This window comes from Lepidochelys kempii, chromosome 1, assembly GCF_965140265.1.
Source record: "Lepidochelys kempii isolate rLepKem1 chromosome 1, rLepKem1.hap2, whole genome shotgun sequence".
In the NCBI taxonomy this organism is placed as follows: Eukaryota; Metazoa; Chordata; order Testudines; family Cheloniidae; genus Lepidochelys; species Lepidochelys kempii.
In genome coordinates, this window is record NC_133256.1 from 199266510 (window position 1) to 199287520 (window position 21011).

General features: G+C 46.2%; 1 protein-coding gene across 4 annotated transcripts in view; it reads left to right on the forward strand.

Moving 5' to 3' along the window:
- The first annotated feature begins 286 nt into the window (after positions 1 to 286).
- The window catches only part of BOC (BOC cell adhesion associated, oncogene regulated), an 81563-nt gene continuing 60838 nt past the window's right edge, over positions 287 to 21011 (forward strand). The window contains exon 1 of one of the 4 annotated variants that reach the window (XM_073308443.1): positions 287 to 602. Coding sequence is in view for 2 of the 4 variants with exons in the window: in XM_073308429.1 (XP_073164530.1) it covers positions 860 to 862 (3 nt within the window). In the remaining 2 variants the exon portion in view is untranslated. Of the gene's footprint in view, positions 603 to 797; positions 863 to 21011 lie in introns of those variants that run through there. The other 3 variants (XM_073308464.1, XM_073308429.1, XM_073308437.1) reach the window with 3 other exon arrangements.

Consider the following 21011-nt stretch of genomic DNA (forward strand, 5'->3'; position numbering starts at 1 on the left):
AGGAGGAGGGGCGGGGCGGGGAAGAGAGCACCAGGGCTGCTGCTCTGTGCGTGTGATTCTTTAAACTCACCCCAAGTGCTGGGAGATGGGACAGAGAGAATCCATCTGATGACCATTATTAGTATTTGGGGAGACTATTGTTTGCTCCCTTCCTTTGCGGAGTTATTTCCCCCCCTCTCACGTCTTGCTCCTCCTCCTTTCCCTCCTCCTACTAAGGGGGAGGGGGGAATGGGAGGCTCCAGAAGAGCCGCAGGACTGGTAGCAAAAGAAGGGAATTGTTTGAGAGTTCAGTCATCCAAAAAACCTTCTTCCATGTGGCTGCCCTGATTCCAATGTCCCTTTCTTCCTCTTGCAACAACTTCCTTCTCCTCCTCCTTCTCCTCCTCCCCTGAGCCCTGCAGAATCTCTCCGCCCCTAAAATTATCCCTAAAATCAACCACCACGAAAAGAAAGTAAGTCCAAAAATCAAAAACCCCAGACTCTTTTGCTGAGTTCCAGATCCGGCCTGGAACTTCCCAGCCCCTGGACATTAGCCTCTTTGTTGCTTCTTCTCATTTTGTGTATCTTTGTGTTTCTCCTTCCTGCTCCATCAGAGATCTCCGGTGAGTGAAACAGCTGGGGGTGGGGTGGGGAGGTTAAAAAAAGTTTGCTTTGGAGCGAGAGAGAGAGAGACGTTCTGGTGGGTTGTGGTCCCCCCCCCCCCTTAAGCTTCTACGTGTAGGAGCCGCAAATCTTTTGGAGTTTGGGAGGGTTGTTTGCTGGATGCTTTTAGGGGAAATCTCTGTGGTTTGTGTTTTTTAATGCAATAAAAATAGCAAGAGAAGAACAGTTTCCCCAGCGATTCCCTCGCCCCCCTTCCATGGTGAGTTTTGTTTTTGACCGGGCAGGTGGGATTTGGGGGCTTGTTTATTTCACTCTGTCTGTTTCTCGGCATTAATGGAGGGCCCTGCACGCACTCTGTGGGTACTGCAGCTCCAGTGCCCAAAACTTCCCCAAAGATCAACTCGGCTCCCTTCCCCAGGCAACAAGAGACAGGAGATGGATAACGACGATTTAAGAAATAGATTTCTTTACCTCCCCCTCACCCCATCTTTCATAAAAAAAATAGTGGATTTGTTTTTTAAAATGATGGGAGTTTGCAGAAAAGACAACTAATGCAAAGGCATCTTGGCTTGTGATTATGTGGAGGGGTTCCTGTTGCACAGAGAAGCGTGGGTGGGTTTTCTGTGAGTAAAATGTTTGTTCGCTGCCTGCATTTTCTTGTGCAATTGTATATTTTAGTCCTTATGCGAAGGTGATCGGTGAAATAGATGGAGGGGGTGTTAAAGGAGAGTTGGGGGGAATCGTCTTCTGCTGTGATGATGTGGGACTTGAGAGGCTGTTATGTGTATGTATCTTGGTATTTGGACTGTAACTTTGGCAGGTCCTTGTAACATCGCCTTTAAATAGAAAATGTACTGATTATTTAGGGGAGGGAAGGGCTCAGGATTTATACCAGCATTCAAATTACTTTTTTAATTAAGAATTTTGAAGAACTTGCTAATAATATAACATAATAATAATAGACTAAGCAAGCACCTTTCTTGATAGCCCCCCAAAGGGCAAAACTGATTTAACACAAACATTTTATTTTTGACTACAATTTTTGCCTGTAGAGGGGCCACAGTTTCCCAAGTATATTTCAGTGAAGTTGTGGAAGAGGTATTTCAGGATCTAGTCCAGTTGGTGTTTTGTTTTTTTTTAACGAAACTCTATTGCTTCTACACATACTCTGTTTTATGTGAACAGGAGAGTGTGCTTCTATATATACAGACTGTGTGTGTGTCTGTGTTCACATACAATTTCTTGCATGTCTTAAATTGTCTGATGTACTTGGTGACCAATTCTCTTAATTTCTGCACAGCTACCAAGCAGCACTGTGCGATGTTGTTTTGATATATCCGTCTGCAGCCTAACTGTCAACCTCCATTTCCCATGGTTTAAAAAACTTCATCATGGAAAATTATTAAGAGTCTGAGGGGTTTTTGTGTTGGTGGTGGGTTTTTTTGTTTGCAAGTAGGGTTTTATTTTGGTTTTCCTATCCTTTTGGGAGTGCGCTTTCTCAGGCTGCCTGGATTTGGAAGAGAGAAAATTGTTGGCTTTGCAAATGCGCACGTGCACACACACACAAAACACCTTTATGGTGGGTTAGATATTGAGGTTTATGGCTCTGGGAAAGGTTTCAGGAGAAACACTGTGAGGGTTGCAAATGACGGGTGTTTTGTTTTTTAAAGGACCTAAATAACTGAATGTAAATAGCTCCCCTTCCTAATAGGAAGCACCCTGGAGTCTCTTGGGGAAAATATAATTTAGGGAGAATTATGATTTTCCCATAGAATGGGTGGATTTATGTGTGGCGAGAAATCAATGGAGTTTTGCTTCCCTCACAATCAAAAGGTCTAATCCTCCAGGTCTAAAGCAGGCTAAACTCTCAATGGGTGTTTTCTGTTAGGGCTGAAATCAGACCTAGTGCTACCCTCCTTGCTGAAGGAGTTCTACTTAGGAAAAATAGGGCATGTTCCCATGAGCGAAGCACAAAATGCTAATGTACAAAATTGAGGACCAAGTTCATTTCACCCTCTCAAAAATAACTCACCTTTTGAGAGAGATCTCAGTGAAAACTGTAAAGGTGGCAGCATCCACACACTGCCCTCTCTTCTGCACGAGGGGTAAAGAGGATACATTACAGGTGGCTGTGGCTGCTCCATTCTAGGATGTACATTCTCATGGTCCCTCTCTACTTCCTTAGGGATTGGAAAGCACCGCTTTTCCTCATCTGTTTGTTACTGTGTTGCGCCGGGTCATCCACCTGACACAAAACAGCACATGGGCTGTTTGGTTTCACCTCACTAAATGGGACACTTAAGTATTCACAGAGTCTTTCTAGCCCCTGGGGTGTCAGACCTTCTCAGCGTTTCCTTTCCTGGGGGTTGTTGGGCAATTATTCAGCTGTTCTTTGGCCAAACTCCCCTTCCCTCCTGAAATTCCTTGCACTCCCCCCCCACCCCCATTCAAAACCCTCCAAGCTTCACTATATTAACCATGGAGCTCAGATCCAGGGGTGCAACTCCCATTCACCTATGTTACTGAGTGTGGCAAAATTCAACCTTAAGGATCTAACTTAAGTCCCCCAAAACAAGGAAAGCTGCAGCTAAGGTTGTAAACCCATGGAATCCTCTGAGCCCACTGCAGAGACTGGTGCAAAGAAGTAAAGCTCTTTCCCAGCCTACGAGGGAGTGAGATCAGTCTGACAGCAGTCAGAAAACTCACTTTGTGGAGCTCCTTGTTTTTCTCAGTGATACTGGATCAAATGTGCGTGGTTTCCAAGTCAACAGATTACTTTTCTAATTGCCAGTGCCACCTGGGTTCTTCCTGCATCTCACACCCTGAAGGGTGAGGAAGGCTGACAGTTGGATTACGTGCTCACAGAAGAGATTCCTGCTCACACTGTTGTGGCTGTCTTAGGGAGGAGTAAAACTAGGGGCTGAAGGATAGTCTTCAGGTTAAAGCACAGGGCTGGGAGTCAGGAGACTTGGGTTCTATTCCTGGCTGACCGAGACTTCGGGTGTGATTTTGAGGTAAGATCCTTCCTCCCTCTTCGCCTCAATTTTCCCATTATTAAAATTGGTCTATTACTGACCTAACTCACGAATGGAAAGCACTATAGAATTGCAAATTTGATTAATAATATTGACACTTCAGGGCCAACAAATATAAACCCTTGTTTCTCTTGGTAAAGCGAGGCTAGACGTTGGATGCATATGGTGATATCCTCACCCCAGTTCTGCCCCCTATATGGTGGGTAAAAGAGCTGAAGCAGCATAAAGGGGATCTAAAAGGATTCCCTTGTCACAGGATCTGAGGAAGACAGCCGCAGAGTGCTCTCTGCGGCCCCCTGGCAAGCCTTGAGGGGCATGTGTACCCGGGGCATGTTTGGGGACGGCTATAGGCAGCAAGAATAGGGTGCTGTAACTTAGACAGGCCTGCAGGTGTGCCCAGGTTACAGTGGGGGCCATGGGATGGCAGAGGACTGGGAGGAAGCCACCTTAGCCTCCTGTCCTCCAGGGCAGTGAGTGCTGCGCTGCACTGCTAAGAGGCGTAGCGCAGAATCTCACCCCTAGGAGGAGTAGTTGTGTTGAAAAGGCTGAGCTAGTTTCCTGACTACAACCATAGTCAAGGCACATGAACCTCGAGGGTGACTTCAAGGTGACTAATAACAAAGCATTTAGTTTAACCTTGGGGGCCAAAGGAAAAAGGCAAAGCAGCTAAACCATATGTTTAAAGCCACCCTCCCGTCACTGCACACTGATGGCCAGATTGTAATGCATAACTGAGCAGCTGAAGGCCGAGGAATGTCTCTGGATTTAGGCTGGTGTAACAGATAGCCCCAAGACATTGGCACTACTGCAGACCATGTGGGTTCATGGTTGGCCTTGCTCTGCTGCCATGAGAGTCAGTGGGAATTTTGACTTGAGTGAAAGAAGAGAGAGGCCAACTCTGAGTGGTTTTGAAAATACCACCTTAGACATGTTCTAGGGGAGGTTTGCGAGATAGAGCTTGTTGAGGTCATTTGTTCAGATCCATCATGTTAAATGCCTGATTTTGCTGGCTTATAAATTTGCTAGCTTATAGTTATAGCGTTATGGTCAGGGGATTGCCAATCTTTTGGCTCAGGTGATCCCCATCCTGGGTGGAGCCTGTTCAGATTTAAAGCTCCTTCAAAAACGTTAGCTGGAAATCCTGTTGCATGTGCGTGTTGCAGTAACCAGCCATTGTGCTTTGATGATTATAGTGCTGAGTCAGCCCATTGCTTGTGGAATCGCCGTTCTGAAGATGCAGCAGTTTGGCGTGGTTATAAATAGGCTCGGAAAGATCAGATTTTTTATCTGTAAATGTCGATTTTCCCATGCACACCAAAACTGCTGAAAACACATTTCCGACAACGACGATCAAAATTTACGGATAAGCAAAGTAACAAAATGTGGCTTGAGAACTGGTTCAAATTTGATTTAAAGGATATTGACTTTGTATTTTGACATGGGGTGTTTTAACGAGTTAAAGCTTTAACTTTATGAACCTCAACGTCCACTATTGTTAAATAATTATCCGACTCTTCCCCCAGCCCAAATTCCCTCAACTGTGAACTTTTAAACAGATAAAAATAGAAAAAAAATGCATAAAAATAAACATCAATGTCATCTGTCAAAATTGTAAAGAAGTAAAATTCAGCTTCTGCCAAGTTTAGTTTTAATGAAGCCCGACTTAAAGGCGACTGTTTTTCTTAGTCAGAACAAACCCTCAAAGAGGTTGCAGGTGTTTTAACACCTGTTTGTTTCTGTCCTAAGGAGTCTGGTTGGGACGTTCTCTTCAGTTACCCTGGTGGAGTCTTGTGGCCACAATGAGGCAGCAAACGCGGTGCTAGTATTCACCAGAGCAACAGTGCAGCACAGAGGTCAGTGAGGGTGCCTAGCAGCCTGTGACTGGCAGTGCGGGTGTGGAGTTCTGGTGGACACTGGGAAGGTGCCAAGCAGAGCTGTCCCTTGGGGAGGGCGAATCGGGGCGACCGCTCCAGGCCCCGCGCTTTGGGGGCCCCCGTGGACCGGTGTGGTCGGTCCCGGAAGAAACGAATCCGTCACTTCTGCCTTGGGCCCCGCACCCCTAGGGATGGCCCTGGTGCCAAGGCTCATTAGGATGGGGTGAAGCATTCTCCTAGTCTCTTTGCTTCTCAGCATCCCTAGGCGGGGAGATGATGGTCAGAGCCATGCTGATCACCTGCAAGTACCCCCTACATTAGTGCTCCTTGACATTGAGCAACTGTTTGATTAGGAATGGTAAGGTGGAGCTGTGTTGAGCACACAGAGCTCTTCTGTACTCACAGTGCCTATTGCCACCTCCACACGTGGGTGGGAGTGCGGTGTGGAAGACATTAACTTACCCTTGCATTTCCTAGTCCTCAGAGATTGACAGTTAGTTGCCCACCGTGTTCCGGAAGCAAATGAAGTGGTGGTAGGCAACCTTCATTCTGCATTCACTGTGGGGTTTTGGCAGATGGATGTAAAATGACCCAATCCCAGGTCCCAGTGAAGTTGATGGCTAGATCGCTGTTGACTTCAGTAGGCTCACGTAAGGTTTGGATAAACATTCTGAAATTTCGGTGGCTATTCAGGCCTTCTGGATCTGTAACGATGGGCTTGGGGACTTTCACTGAGCTATGTATATAGCAGGATCCATGCAGCGAGTTACTGTGTGGGAATCTGGGGTGCTGTGATATTGTGTGGCAAGCCAGGGTGTGAAACTCGCCATGTAGACAAGCCCAAAGTTGAATATTTGTGTTTTAAAGGCTTTTCAGTACTTGCCTACTTTTATACATGCCGTGGGCATGCAGAGCTCTACAGATAACTAAGAAATGACACATCCCTGCTCAGAGGGTCTTAGATACTAACTCAGCTGGAACCAGGAAGCAAAGAAGGACAAAAATGTAAAAACAAGTTTTAACGACGACAAATGTAGCCATGTTTATTTTTAAACACCACCCCTCAAAATAAAGTGAGCGTCAGATGGCGTTTTGGAGGATGGGTTGGATCACTTTTAGTTGACTTCTTAATTTTATTTTTATTCACATTATTGACAGTGCAAATTGTTGTTTTTCCCATAAAAGAGGTGGCATCCCATACGCAGTTTAAAGGCTTAGTTGTCCTTGGCAGTCACGTCTGTAAGCTCTTTGGGGGAAGAACTGTCTGTCCTGCGTTTGTACCACACCTAACACAGTGGGGTCCTGTCTTATGTCTGGAGCTCCCAGGTGCTACCATAATAGACTATAACAGTCATGAGCAAGAGGTGTTGCAGAACTGCTTGCCCACAGCGGGAACTAAGGGATCTTGTTTCAGGGAGTCAGATCAGTCCCTGAGCTCCTCTCAGATGTGAGGATTGTGACTGTGCCTGGTCGTTGTGTAGTGACCACAGGCTTCTTGGGCTTAATCCAAACCTTGCTGTATCCTCCTAGTGCCTGACTTCTGTGGAGTCGAGGCAATATGGGCTGCTGTGGGTATACACAGACTGTTGTAAAAGTTCAGTCAGGGATTGAAAGTAAATCACTTTCCTCCCACTTGGTCTGTGTTCCCTCCAGAAGTTCAGCTATTTGCCTATAACAGCCAGTAAGTCTGTCACCTAAAGCTCACTGGTGGGAATTCCATTTTGGCAACCAAAGGTCCCATCCAGCAAAGGGATCCGCAGGGTCAGGGTCTTGGTGCGTGTGGATCCTTTTGCCGGGTGCTGAAATATATTTATTAGATTCAATGCCAAGGATTCTAAACTGATTTTAGGCACGGGTCTGCATGTCAGGGCAGTCCCCAGTCACTCTAATGACACAAATGTGGGGGAGTGAGACGGCTATCCCTTTAAGAACTCTAGCATTAACTTTCTAACATCAGACCAGAAGCCTTTAGGTTATTTTTATTTCTCCAAACCACTTCAAATTGCCTGACATTAGAGGCTTTCCGCAATGGAGGGTTGGTGCCATCTGAAAGCTGGCAGGCCAAACTAGCAGGTGAGATAGAGCCCTCTGAGCCATTGCATAATGGTAATCAAGGCCCCATATACATTAAGGAAATTTACGCAGGTGTAACTCCAGCAATGTGGTCACACTGGTATGACCCCCTGACCTAGATGCATTGCACTGGCCCAAAGCGGGGCTTACCCTGGTACAGCTTAATCCAGTGAGACACTAAAATAAACTGCACCAGCATAGCCCCTGCTTTTTGTTGCTGCAGTGTGTCTAATTGCAGGTCCACACTGATGTAGCTACCTTGATGCTTATTTCCTTAATGTAGACAGGGTCTAAAGCTGATTCAAAACAACGTAGGCACTGCCCACCTGCCCTGCACTGAGGAGTGCTGAGATGAAGGGTGGCCCGGGGGAGACCCAGGATTAATCCTCTGTTCTACCAGACGTCCGGTGTGACCTTGGGCAAGTCAGTTAGCCTCTCGGTGCCTCGGTTCCCCATCTGTAAGAATGCACTTGCCTACCTCACAGGGGCATGGTAAGGATAAATTCAGTAAAGATTGTGAGGTGCTTTTGTGATTCTGGAGGCCACAGATAGGAACCGCGATTGGTTTAGGATGGAAATGTAGCGTGCCTCTTCAAGCATGGCAATGTGGTGAAAGGCTTGTCCTGGGTGGATGGGATGCTTTGTGGGGGCTCTGTGCAGTGCTTTGAGATTTGGAGAACAGGCTGGCGACCTGCTATAGAAGACCTGTTAGCTGAGTGTGACCGTCAGGGAGTCTAGTGTCTGCAACAGATTTATGGCTCCAGCCAGTGGTGGTACAGAGAGACCACTGTAATCTTTTATGGTCCAGGCAGCGTGCATCTCCACAAGCAAAGTGACTCCCACCTTTTCCCTCCTCTCCCCACTTCTAGTTTTATGAAGACACGCCCCGCCCCGCCCGCAATTGAAAATTTGACCTTATCTTCAAAGAAGCCCTTTGATGTCAGACTTTGAAAGAGGAGGCTAGAGAGAGACCATCCCATCCACTAGGAGCCCAGTTGCCAGCGAAAATGTCTGAGAACAGTCTGAGCTGTTCATGTTTAAAATCCAAAGCCTAGCTTAAGTCCATGTAGAGGCCTTCTCCCCAGAGAGCACACTGGCAATACTCCATGTAGCAAGGGTTTTCTCTCGCACACAAGTGGACAGTTATTTGGAAGCCAGGAGCATTTTGAATGATGACTAATATTTTTACGTTCATCTGGGGCCTTTCATCCTGGAGAGCGCCAAACTATAGATAATGCATAGAGGGTTCTCTTCACTCCACCCCTTCCAATCAAAGCCCCTCAGCTCTGGGGTGGGAGGATGGCACTCAATCAGTGCTTGGCATGGCTGCATGGCTGTGGGTGGTATAGGCGCATTTTGGCCAGCTGCTATCTGAGCCTGCCATCACCAGCAAGCACTTCCTTTGGGCCCCAGACAACTGGCACAGGAGTTTAAGGAAAGCTGTTAGGTCAACAAGCCTGAGCTGTGTCAGGCCAAGAGGGTGGGACTGAGTTCCAAAGCTGAAGCATTCTCTTGGAAATCGCTCTGGGTGGGATTTTCTGAAGCAACAAAGTGATTTAATGTAAGGCCTGTTGAAAGTCAGTGGGCCATATGCTCCTAAGTCACTAAGGTGCTTTTCAAAATCCAAATAACTCCCCTTCCTTCTAAAATCAGGGCCTTGTTTTCTTGAGTGCCCTCACTGATCCTGTGTGGTGGTGTCACCCAGGGAGCAGGGTGGTTTCTCACTTAGCTGGGTTTCCACCCTGTTAAGGTTCAAACTGTCTAGCTCCAAACCACCACCTTAAGCCCTACCTGGAAACTACTTGGAAACGGACTACGAAGCATCAATGTGATGTGATCTCTGTGTGAGGCCTGGCTTACTACGTAGGGTGTACCAATCTGCATGATCCCATGGTGTAGTTCCAAGGAGAGAGTGTTGTATTAGTCTAAACCTGAGAGGTCAAAGGCCTGGATTTCTGTGGTGAAGACGACGATCTCTGAGAAGAACAGTTGCACCCTTCTCAACAACAAGCACAGATGAAAGAAAGCAATCTTGGCCATCTGTGTGTACATATGTGGCCCACACCACCCTAATAACTAAGTTCCTCACAAACATTGAGCTATGATGTCTTGCATTTCTAAGGATCTCTCCATCTAAGAATCACACTGTGCTTTACTAACTAATGAATTTAGCCTCACAACATCCCTTTTTCCTCTCTACCTTATCTTGTAGTACTGGGGACTACTCATGTGCATGCCAAACAGAGGCCAGAAGTCCTCTATAGACAGTATTTACACAACATACTACAGATTGTGTTGGCTCTGGCTTCCACTTAAATCAATGTCAAAACTCACAGTTATTTCATTAGGAGCAGGTACAAGCCTTAAGTATACAACAGAGAGTAGTAATGAAAACGTGCTGGCCTCACTTAAATTGGCAGTTGATGTGCATTTAAGGAAGGCAATGCTGCTTGCTGGAGGGGTGGGGGATGGCTGGAGGGTAAACAGAATGGCATTTATACACATACCATGTTTGAGATCGCAGAACTAAGCGGTAAGTCATATTTATTATGCACTTTTGGCCACCTCACCTGCACTCTGCCCACCAATCCATTTCTGCTGGGACTGCTTTCGATATCCCAATCCCCCGAGATATTTCAAAGAGCCACTGTTTAAAAAAATACTAACCAAACAAGCACACACACATTTTACCAGACCAAAAAAATGTGAGCGTAACCCGGTTTGATAGTAAAAGGGTTAAGCTAAGAGGAGGTTTGTTAATGTGACTCTCTAGGTGAGAGCCTGTGAAGAGCCTCTTGCTCCCCCTTTACTCTAAATCCTAAATTATTATTTGTATTACTGTAGCACCTAGAGGAATCAGCCAAGTTAAATTGGAAAAGATGGGGATCAATATGAAAATTGAAAGGTGCATAAGGAAATGGTTAACAGGGAGACTACAGCGGGTCCTACTGAAAGGTGAACTGTCAGGTTGGAGGGAGGTTACCAGTGGAGTTCCTCAGGGATCAGTTTTGGGACCAATCTTATTTAATCATTTTATTACTGACCTCGGCACAAAAAGTGGGAGTGTGCTAATAAAGTTTGCAGATGATACAAAGCTGGGAGGTATTGCCAATTTAGAGAAGGACAGGGATATCATACAGGAAGATTTGGATGACCTTGTAAACTGGAGTAATAGTAATAGAATGAAATTTAATAGTGAGAAGTGTAGGGTTATGCATTTAGGAATTAATAACAAGAATTTTAGTTATAAGTTGGGGACGCATTAATTAGAAGTAACAGAGGAGGAGAAGGACCTTGGAGTATTGGTTGATCATAGGATGACTATGAGCCGCCAATGTGATATGGCCGTGAAAAAAGCTAATGCGGTCTTGGGATGCATCAGGCGAGGTATTTCCAGTAGAGATAAGGGGGGTTTTAGTACTGTTATACAAGGCACTGGTGAGACCTCACCTGGAATACTGTGTGCAGTTCTGGTCTCCCATGTTTAAGAAGGATGAATTCAAACTGGAACAGGTACAGAGAAGGGCTACTAGGATGATCGGAGGAATGGAAAACGTGCCTTATAAAAGCAGACTCAAGGAGCTTGGCTTGTTTAGCCTAACTAAAAGAAGGTGGAGGGGAGACATGATTGCTCTCTATAAATGTATCAGAGGGATAAATACTGGAGAGGGAGAGGAATTATTTAAGCTCAGTACCAATGTGGACACAAGAACAAATGGATATAAACTGGCTACCAGGAAGTTTAGACTTGAAATTAGATGAAGGTTTCTAACCATCAGAGGAGTGACGTTTTGGAATAACCTTCCAAGGGAAGCAGTGGCTGCAAAAGACCTATCTGGCTTTAAGATTAAACTCGATAAATTTATGGAGGAGATGGTATGATAGGATAACATGATTTTGGCAATTAATTGATCTTTAACTATTCATGGTAAATAGGCCCAATGGCCTGTGATGGGATGTTAGATGGGGTGGGATCTGAGTTACTACAGAGAATTCTTTCCTGGGTATCTGGCTGGTGAATCTTGCCCATATGCTCAGGGTTCAGCTGATCGCCATATTTGGGGTCAGGAAGGAATCTTCCTCCAGGGCAGATTGGAAGAGGCCCTGGAGGTTTTTCGTCTTCCTCTGTAGCATGGGGCACGGGTCACTTGCTGGAGGATTCTCTGCTCCTTGAAGTCTTTAAACCACGATTTGAGGACTTCAATAGCTCAGACATATGTGAGAGGTTTTTCGCAGGAGTGGGTGGGTGAGACTCTGTGTCCTGCATTGTGCAGGAGGTCAAACTAGATGATCATAATGGTCCCTTCAGACCTTAATATCTATGAATCTACGTATCTAAGTTCTGGGCCCCATTGTTCTAGGTGCTGTACATACACATAGTGAGAGAGAATCCCGGCTTCAAAGAGCTTGCATTCTAAATGGAGAAGACAGGCAAAGGATGGGAGGGAAAACCAAGCAAAGTGACTGCCCCAAAGTTACCCAGCAGGTCAGTGCCAAAGCGCAGAGTAGAACCCACATCTCCCGACTCCCAGCCCAGTGCTCTATCCATTGGCCCACACTATCTTTCTGAGGAGGATGTCACAGCTGAACACTTGGGTTTTATTTTAACTAGAGAGGTAGAGAAGAAAAAGGGGTGTTGTGAGGCTAAATTCAGCAGATGCAGGCATACCTCACTAGTTTGGATTGAGCTAGCTCGCTAAAAATGGCAGTGTAGCCGTGGTGGGATGGGCTAATTATCGCGTATGTGCCTTTGGAGCCAGACAGGATTCTACTTGGGCAGCTAGCCCATGCCGCCATAGGTACACTGCTATTTTTAGCGAGCTAGCTTGATCGAAGCTAGCTTGGGTACGTCTACACGAGCTGCATCCGCCCCGCCCAATTGCTATGTAGACGCATCCGTAGAGTTGTCTATGGTACCTACCACTGCAGTGTCGAAGTGCCTATCAGCCTGAAGAAAGTTGAAGGGAGCTCCACTGTGATCCTGGGGAAAGGGCAGGTGAAAGGAAAAGTGCAAGGCCAGCCTAGGGGAAGGGAAAGAACCAGTTCTATATAAGGGAACAAGCTAACAGGAGAGAATTAGCTGAGGTATGGTGACTTGCAAGCTGGAGAGTAGTTGCCAGAGAGTAAGGGAACTAATGTGACTAATTAGTGTACTCCGGACAAGGCACAGTTATTATATAAATATCACACCCATTCTGTCTTGGGGTGGGGGGGCTGGGACTAGGCTCCTGATCCAAAACCACAAGCCTTTACTACATGAGCTAAAGGCAAACGGCTATAGCTGCTGCTAGTCGTGGGCCCCTTAGCTGTGCTGTGGACTCAGCCAATAGAGGGCAGCATCACTTGCATGTATCCATATAGTCAGTATAGGAGTATTTGGTGTTGCAGGGAAGTGAGGGAGGGGTCAGGAAGATGGTGGTTTGAGGTGCATCATGGGAGGAATGGAGTGATAAAGGGTAACTCATCATTCTGAGCGCTCTGAGGGATAGAGTTATGAAGGGACCTCACAAAACTGGGTGAATGGGCAACAAAATGGCAGATGAAATTCAGTATTGATAAATGTGAAGTAATGCACATTGGAAAACATAATCCCAATTGCATATAAAATGATGGAGTCTAAATTAGCTGTTACTGCTCAAGAAAGAGATCTTTGAGTCATTGTGGATAGTTCCCTGAAAACATCTGCTCAGTGTGGAGTGGCAGTCAAAAAAGTGAACAGACTGCTAGGAACCATTAGGAAAGGGACAGATAATAAGACAGAAAATATTATAAAGCTGCCATATAAATCCATGATAAGCCTACACTTTGAATACTGCATGCAGTTCTGGTTGCTCTATTGCAAAAAAGATATATTAGAATTGGAAAAAGTATAGAGAAGGGCAACAAAAATGATGAGGGGTATGGAACAAGTTCCATATGAGGAGAGATTTAAAAAGACTGCAACTGATCAGCTTGGAAAAGAGACGACTAAGGGGGGATATGATGGACATCTATAAAATCATGAATGGTGTGGAGAAAGTGAATACGGAAGTGTTCTTTACCTCTTCACGTAACACAAGAATCGGGGGTCACACAATGAAATTAATAGGCACTAGGTTTAAAACAAGCATAAGGAAGTACTTCTTCACCCAATGCAGTCAGCCGATGGACTTGTTGTCAGGGGATGTTGTGAAGGCCAAAAATATAACTGGGATCAAAAAAGTAGATGATACATGTGCATAGAGGATAGGCCCATCAATGGCTATTAGCGAGGAGGGTCAGGGATGCAACCCATGATCTGGTTGCACCTAATCCTCTGACTACCAGAAAGTGGGACTGGATGACAGCATGGATCACTTGATGATTGCCCTGTTCTGTTCATGCCCTCTGAAGCATCTGGCAACGGCCATTGTCAGAGACCGGACAGTGGGGTAGATGGGCCATTGGTTTGACCCAGTATGGCCATTCTTACTTACCTTAGCACCATCCTTTATGCCCTTCTACTTTTCCACTTTCCAAACCCAGGTTGCATTCAGTGTACCAAACAGATTGCTGAAACACCAACCTCGCTGGACCAAAACAAAGTGGAAATGTTGACTCGGTTGCTGGGGTGGGATGTAAGGAGAGGTCATATATGGAGATGTTTGGAAAATTGGGTCCCCCTTATTCATCAAGAAAATAACTTACCTCTCTTCCAACACAGGTGTGTGTGTGTGCACACACACAGACACCCCTCTCCCTCTCAGTTTACCAGCAAAACTTGACTCAGGCTCATTGATGAAAAAGATTGTGGAGGGGGGAGAACTAGATTAGAGGTGGATCACAATTAAGATGTTATACTCAAGGAGTATGTGTGCTTTCTCTCTGAGGGCTGAGGGGCTTGTGATCAGAACCAGTTGGGTTTTCTCCCTGCCAAATTTTTTTTATCTGAACTCCCCACGTTAGGGCCTCATGCCATAATTACTGTCGCCAGAGCTAAGAGGGACTCGTAGTGGCTCGTTCCTTGTTCTCCTGTTAACAGTGCTGAATACTCTGAGGGAGTCAGTAAAGAACAACGCAAGGTGTTTCCTCCCAGGACTAAACATGCTACCTCCAAAAGTGCTCCCAGCCATGCTTGGCCTGGGGACAAGAGACCAATCCTGACATGCAAAGGCTGGTTCCATTGTACAGTAGGTGACAGGGGATTGCCTATATTCCCTGGAATTGAAAGCAGAGGGTAATTCTGGTGAATGGTTATTCTTAGGAGATTTTGGCCCCATCCAGATATGAAGATAAGCCCCTTCCAGATTTGATTCAAAGGTGTGTGGAGGGGGTGAGGAGGTGTCAATTTGAATCTTGGGATTTGAATCCAAGCCTTTGGTTATGGTTTTTGACCCATCTCTAAAATTAAACGTAGGCAGGGAAATGACTCACCAGGAGGCAAATTCACACATGGCATAAGCAAATGCAGCTCTGCTGAAGTCCGCGCATGCACATGGTCTGGGTTTGGCCCAAGAAGTTTATCTGTCAGTCTAATCAGTTGGCTGCTACATGTCAATGCTGCCATTGCTTTACTGAAGAAGTTGGTGTAATAGCACCAGAAGGGGCGAGGGGATCCTAGGGAACATGACAAGGACTGTATCGGTCAGAGAAGGGACTAGGGACTGTGGCTACAGCATGACAAGTCTACTGAAACTCTTGGATCAGCCCTATAGTTTTTGGAGGCTCCTACGAAAAATAAGTGATAGTGAGAAGCAGGGAAGGGAAGATGGTGGAGTATGTGTGGAAGTCTTATGCTCTGGATGCTATAGGAAAAAAGAGACAGACTTCACCTGGGTGGAAGGTGGGGAGCGAGGGAAATTATTACGGTTTCATTATTGGATTTGTTGCAGAAATGTTGTAAGCTGTGTTTTGCACCTCTGTCATATCTTATATTTGTGTAGCTTGTCTTTTTCATTATTGGGCACTAAAGCACTTTAAAAATCATAATGTATAGGAAGAGTTCACTGCAGCTGTTTAACTACCCAGAGCAATGCCATAATGCCATTTCCTCCCATTTTAATATTGCATTGACTTACATTGTAAGCTTTTTCGGGCAGGTACTGTCATTTTGTTCTGTGCTGGTACAGTGCCTGGCATAATGGGGTCTTGGTCCATGACTGGGGCTCCTAGGTGCTATGCTAATACAAATAATGTGTAATAATTTTGTTGCAAAGTTCTCTAGCATTTTACAAACTATTAGATAGGCAAGAGCTTCTCCATAGTTAAGAGTGAGACTGGATTTGCATCCCTCCCTGCTTAAAATCCTCAAAACACTCCTTTCCTTTTTGCTTCAAATTTTGCAAGGATGGTCTGTGACAAGTGGACACTGTTTGGTGTAAATTGGAGGTGATGTGATTCTAAGAGTCTTGGCCTGAAACGTGACTGGAAGGGGGTCTGAGATAGTGGCAGCCGCTAACTAAGTGGATTGGGGGCAAGTTTTGGGTTAGCTGGCATAGAAATAAGAGAGTAGAACTGGATGGGACTTTGCATAGATTGTTTGCATACACTGATAGTTTATTTTTCTACTGGTAATTGGGGCTACTGAATATGTGACAGGTGTCCCTCCTCAAAGAAGTTATTGACATCCTCTATAAGTATTTAAATTGTAAGCTCCTTGGAGCAGAGACTTTTATTGTATGTTGGTACAGCACCTAACACTGTGAGGCCTTGGCCCTTGTTGGGGTCTCTGTATTACTCTAGGAGGTACCTAGGAGTACCAGATGCTCTTGACTCTCCTTCATTAGCCAGATAGAGTAAGAAGAGCTCCGTGTAAGCCTGAAAGCTTGTCTCTTTCACTGACAGAAGTTGGTACAACAAAAGATACTGCCTCACCCACCTTGTACCTCAGAGAGCGTAAGGATCAGTCGGATAGGTGGGGGTTTCCCGTAGTGTTCCTCAGAGTTTCTCATATGTGAGTGAGATAATATCTGAGAGGGATCCTATTTTCTCAGGCCTCTGCTTGGCCAGTGGTTCTGGAGATGCCATCCTGGATGGGGACGCACTTATCCATCAAGTAGGCTTGATGGTATCCTGCAGTAAGAGCTGCCCTGTGGCATCATAGGAAGGCATTCTATGTTGAGAAAAGAATGCATGATCCTAAAGGGTTCACGCTCCTTCTCTGATGTAGGAGAAGTAGAACCTCTGTGCATATTCTATGGCCAGGGCGTAGGGTGTAAGAATTTCTTGTGTCAGAGGATATATGTGTGTCTTCAGACACTGGTATTTTATTCTTTCCTGCTTCACTGTTGCAGGTCATCCAAGAGCCAGTGGTCAGTGTTTGATAGTATGCCACTGAGGGCTTGTCTTCACATACAGTGCTACAGTGGTGCAATTTAAATGAAGATGCTACTAAACCAATAGGAGAGCTTCTCCTGTTGGCATAGATAATCCACCTCCTCAAGAGGCAGTAGCTATGTCGACAGGAGAAGCTCTCCCACTGACATAGCATTATCTACACACGGGGATAAGTCAATATAAATACGTCACTCAGGGGGTGTGGATTTTTCACACCCCCGAGTAATATAGTTATACCAATATAGGTCTGTAGTAAAGAGCTGGTCTGAGTCTTCTGTTCTTTGGCCTCTTGGTTGGGGAGAGTTTTCTTTAAGGATTTCTTAGTATTTAATTGTTCAGTGACTTTTCACCCAGGCACTAGAGCTGGACACCTCTTGCATTTGTCCAAAGGGGCAAAACAATCACCTCCCTGTATCCTGAATACGAATTCCTATGGATGGATTTACAAGACAAGAGGGGCGTACTCCCTGAGAATTGTGGGCCAGCTGATGAATTTGGGGATAGGTGAGATTACTCTTATCTGAAGTAACTTGGTCATGAGTTTTGTTCCCTTTTTGGTTGATTTGTGGGGGATGGGTGAGCATGAAGGAGAGGGAAGCCCAAAGTTATTAATGATGGGCTCTTAGGGGTGGGTTAGGTAAAAGGGGGCCCCATCCTGGTAAAATGAGAAGGCCTCATGGAAGCAGGCACTGACTGTTGCTCTATGGTTTTGCAGTGCGGCCCTGTCCTCAACAGACCCTGAGGCATTACTGTAATATAAATGATAAAAAGCTAGGTAGCAACACCTTGCTGAATGGATTTCCTTCTTATCCGCCACTGGGCAAAGAGCAGGCCAGATGAGCTGTGGGACCACCTTCCATATCAGACCCTGGCATGAGGCAGATGGTGTCCTTGCAGCATCGACATCTGAAACATTACATTAAAAAAAGTGGGGGTATGGTGGATGAGGGGCACTGAGTTGTAAACCCTTTCCTGCTGCCTGGAAACTAGTCATTAAAATCTATAGGGGACCTTGTGGTGGGTGAAGGGCTTCCTAAGGGGAGAGGGGGAAGATTGTGGGATGAGGAAGGGGAGTGGTGTTTTGGAGATGGGATTGAGGGATCAGTTTTGGGGTAGGGAAGGAAGGCCCGGTTAGGCTTTGGATCAGGGAGGAAGGTGTAGTCTGTGTTGGAGAGGGAGAAGGGAAGGTCTTTGGGTGGAGACCAGGATGGCTCTGGAGCTGTCATAAGGGATTGGGGAGAGGCGGAGCTGTTGACCACGTCTTAGGCTGCCCAAGCAGCACTGGCGCTAGATTCTCTTCCTTCCTCAGCTGGCCCCAGTCTTCTGGAAGAGAGAGAATTTGGTGCCTATACACTGGAGAGATGTGATGGGTGCCTTTATAAATACCTCAGATAGAGAGAGTGACAGAATGTGGGGTGGTCTTCCCTCTCTCCAATTACACCAGAGTGAGGGGCATGCTGGTGTAGGAGGAGAAAAATCAAGTTCCTGTCATGGAGGGAACAAAAGAACACCATTCCCGCCCCCCGCTCAGATTTCTCTGGATTCAGCATTGACAAACATTCTTAATTAGACTGTTTTTGTTCTTTGAGAGTTTTCTGTGTCTCCTCTGGGAGACAGAAGAGCCAGTCTGTACGCTGACTGCCACGTGCAGCTTCTCCACAGGCTGTGTATGTTCCTCCTGCCTTATGGTGTATCTGCACCAGGACTCTTTGCACCATTGCTTTTAGCAGTGGTGCAGTTCCTCCATTGGTAGCAATGGCAGACGCACTAGCGTAGGCAGGGCACTTGTGTTTGATCAGTATGTCATCCAACCCTGCGTAGACAAGGACTTGGAGAACAGCCATTAGTTTGGTGCCACAGCAGTGAGAGGGACTGTAGTATCCCAGGATATTGAGGTTGTGGCATCCTAGGACACTGGGATTAAATGGGGATCTGGCATCTTGGGCCACAAGGGCTAAGCCAAGGGGGAGGGGCATCATTAGGACACACAGAGATGGGGGCTGCACACCCCCATATCACAGATTCCTAAAGCCTTGCAAGACGATGAGACAGACTCCAAATTGAGTGTGGTAGAAAGGAATCTGGAAAATGGCTGCTCCAGCTGGCTGGCCAAGAGTTAGCCATGCCTGTGAACTGCATGCTTTGCTGGTGCATCACTGCAATGCCACAAAATTGTTTTTGCTAGTGGTAGCAGAAAGGGCTAGGGGAGGGAAGCACAGGGAGAGCTGGCTTCTTAATACTCCTAACTCGTCCTTGGTCTGTGGGGAAACTCAGCCATCTTATTTTCAGCCTCAGGAATGATCAGCAGAGACAGTGGTCTGTGTTCCTAGGAGTGGGGGGTCAGCACAAAGCGGGGGTGCTGATGTGGTCCTCTTCCTGCATTATAGAATCTAGAGGTATCAATTAAACAGAGAGAGAGAGACGGAACTCAAAGCAATAAGATGCTGCTGTTGTTGGTGGGGTGACCCAGCATGGACCTGGGAATGAAAGCAGCTGGGTTCTTGCTGTGGGAAGAGGAGGATCGTCTGGATAATGTACAGTCTCCTGTGGCCCATTTGATCCAGGCTTCAAGATAACATGAGATACTCAGATAATCTCCTCTCCCTACCATTTCCTCCCATGGCTAGTGGATAATCAAGACACAGTTTTAATACCCTTCTTCTCCCCTTGCCCCATACGTGCATGTATTTTTTGTGTGTATCCTCTTGGCAGGAGCTAAAAAAACACAAGAGGAGTTTGGACCAAGATGAAACCAGTGGAGGAATATGTTGGGCAGCAAGAGGCTTTGTTCTGAGCCCTGAAGAGAATGGGGGAGGGTGGATGTCACTTCCCCGATAGGGACCTTGCCAAAGTTGTTCTTGCTTGGAAAGGCAATGTATAATTTTGAGGTTGTCTCGGAGTTAACACTTGGTCATCCAAAGTAAGAGTCACTTCCTTTGGGACTGGGAGACTCAAAGTCCCAAATGGCTCTCAGAGTCCTAAATGTGGCTGCCTTGTGTTTCATGCTGTATTGGTACAGATATGTGGCTTAGGTATTGGAACACGTCAGAGGCAAAGCTGGCTATTCCCCTTGGATAACAACTGTGCAATGTCTTAGAGTCTTCCTTAACCAACAAACAATCTAGGTTGGCCTGTCAATGAAGATACAAGTATGATGGTTGCCATCAAAAAGTCAACATTTACCTAGTGGGAGTCAGGACTTCTGGGTTCCATTCCCAACTCTGCCACAAACTACTTGTCTCATCAAGTCAGTTCACCTCTATGTGCCTCAGCTTCTCCATCTCTACAAGTGGCAATAATGCTACTTCCCTACAGTTTTATAAAATGCCTGTAAAGAACCCTTATATACCCCCTGCCCTCCAAGCATCTCAAAATAATAATATTTTGAATAACTAGACAGAGCCACATAAAGCACTGCACAGTCCCCAGCTGATTAGGACAGCAGTTCCCATACTGTGGTCAGCAGAGCACTAGCTGGTGGCCTGGGGAGGGCTGGCTGGTCAGATGGTGCTGACAAGGACTCTCTGTTTTCAGCTGCTGCTATGAGCCCCCAGGCTCTTCATTGCAACCCTCTGTCAAAACAAGGCAAAACGCGTAGGGAAGTTTGGATATATTGTTAACGGTCTCGAGTCAGATGTACCACCTGGCACATAAGTCACTGCTGTAGCTGCTACAGGGATGTTGCACAATCACAGGCTTTAGGGGGGAGTTGTCCATGAGGTGCTCTCTCTATTAAGATGTGTTCTATGCCATGAAGAGTTGGAGTATCCTGTCTGTGTTAGGAAGTCATAGGAGCTCATGCACTTCCTAATTTAAAAAGCGTGATTGAGCTCTGGTGTTGGGCTATTTGTTTATCTGGGGAACCCCGTCCTTGATCTGGATGGGATTCTCCCTAGGAAAACCACCCCATCTCCCTTAGAACTCAGATCTTTGGGGGACCCATGCTGCATACATAAAATGTGTTAAAGTCCTTTTGTGTAAACTCAGGCAGAGTCTCCATTCACTGTGACAAACCTGGGGAGCCCCCCTTACAGAGACCAGCAGCTTCTCGGACTGCAGAGCCTGCCAGCTCTCAAAACTCCCACAATCCCTTTGTTCTCTTACAGGGAAAACAGCTTCCTTAATCCCCTGC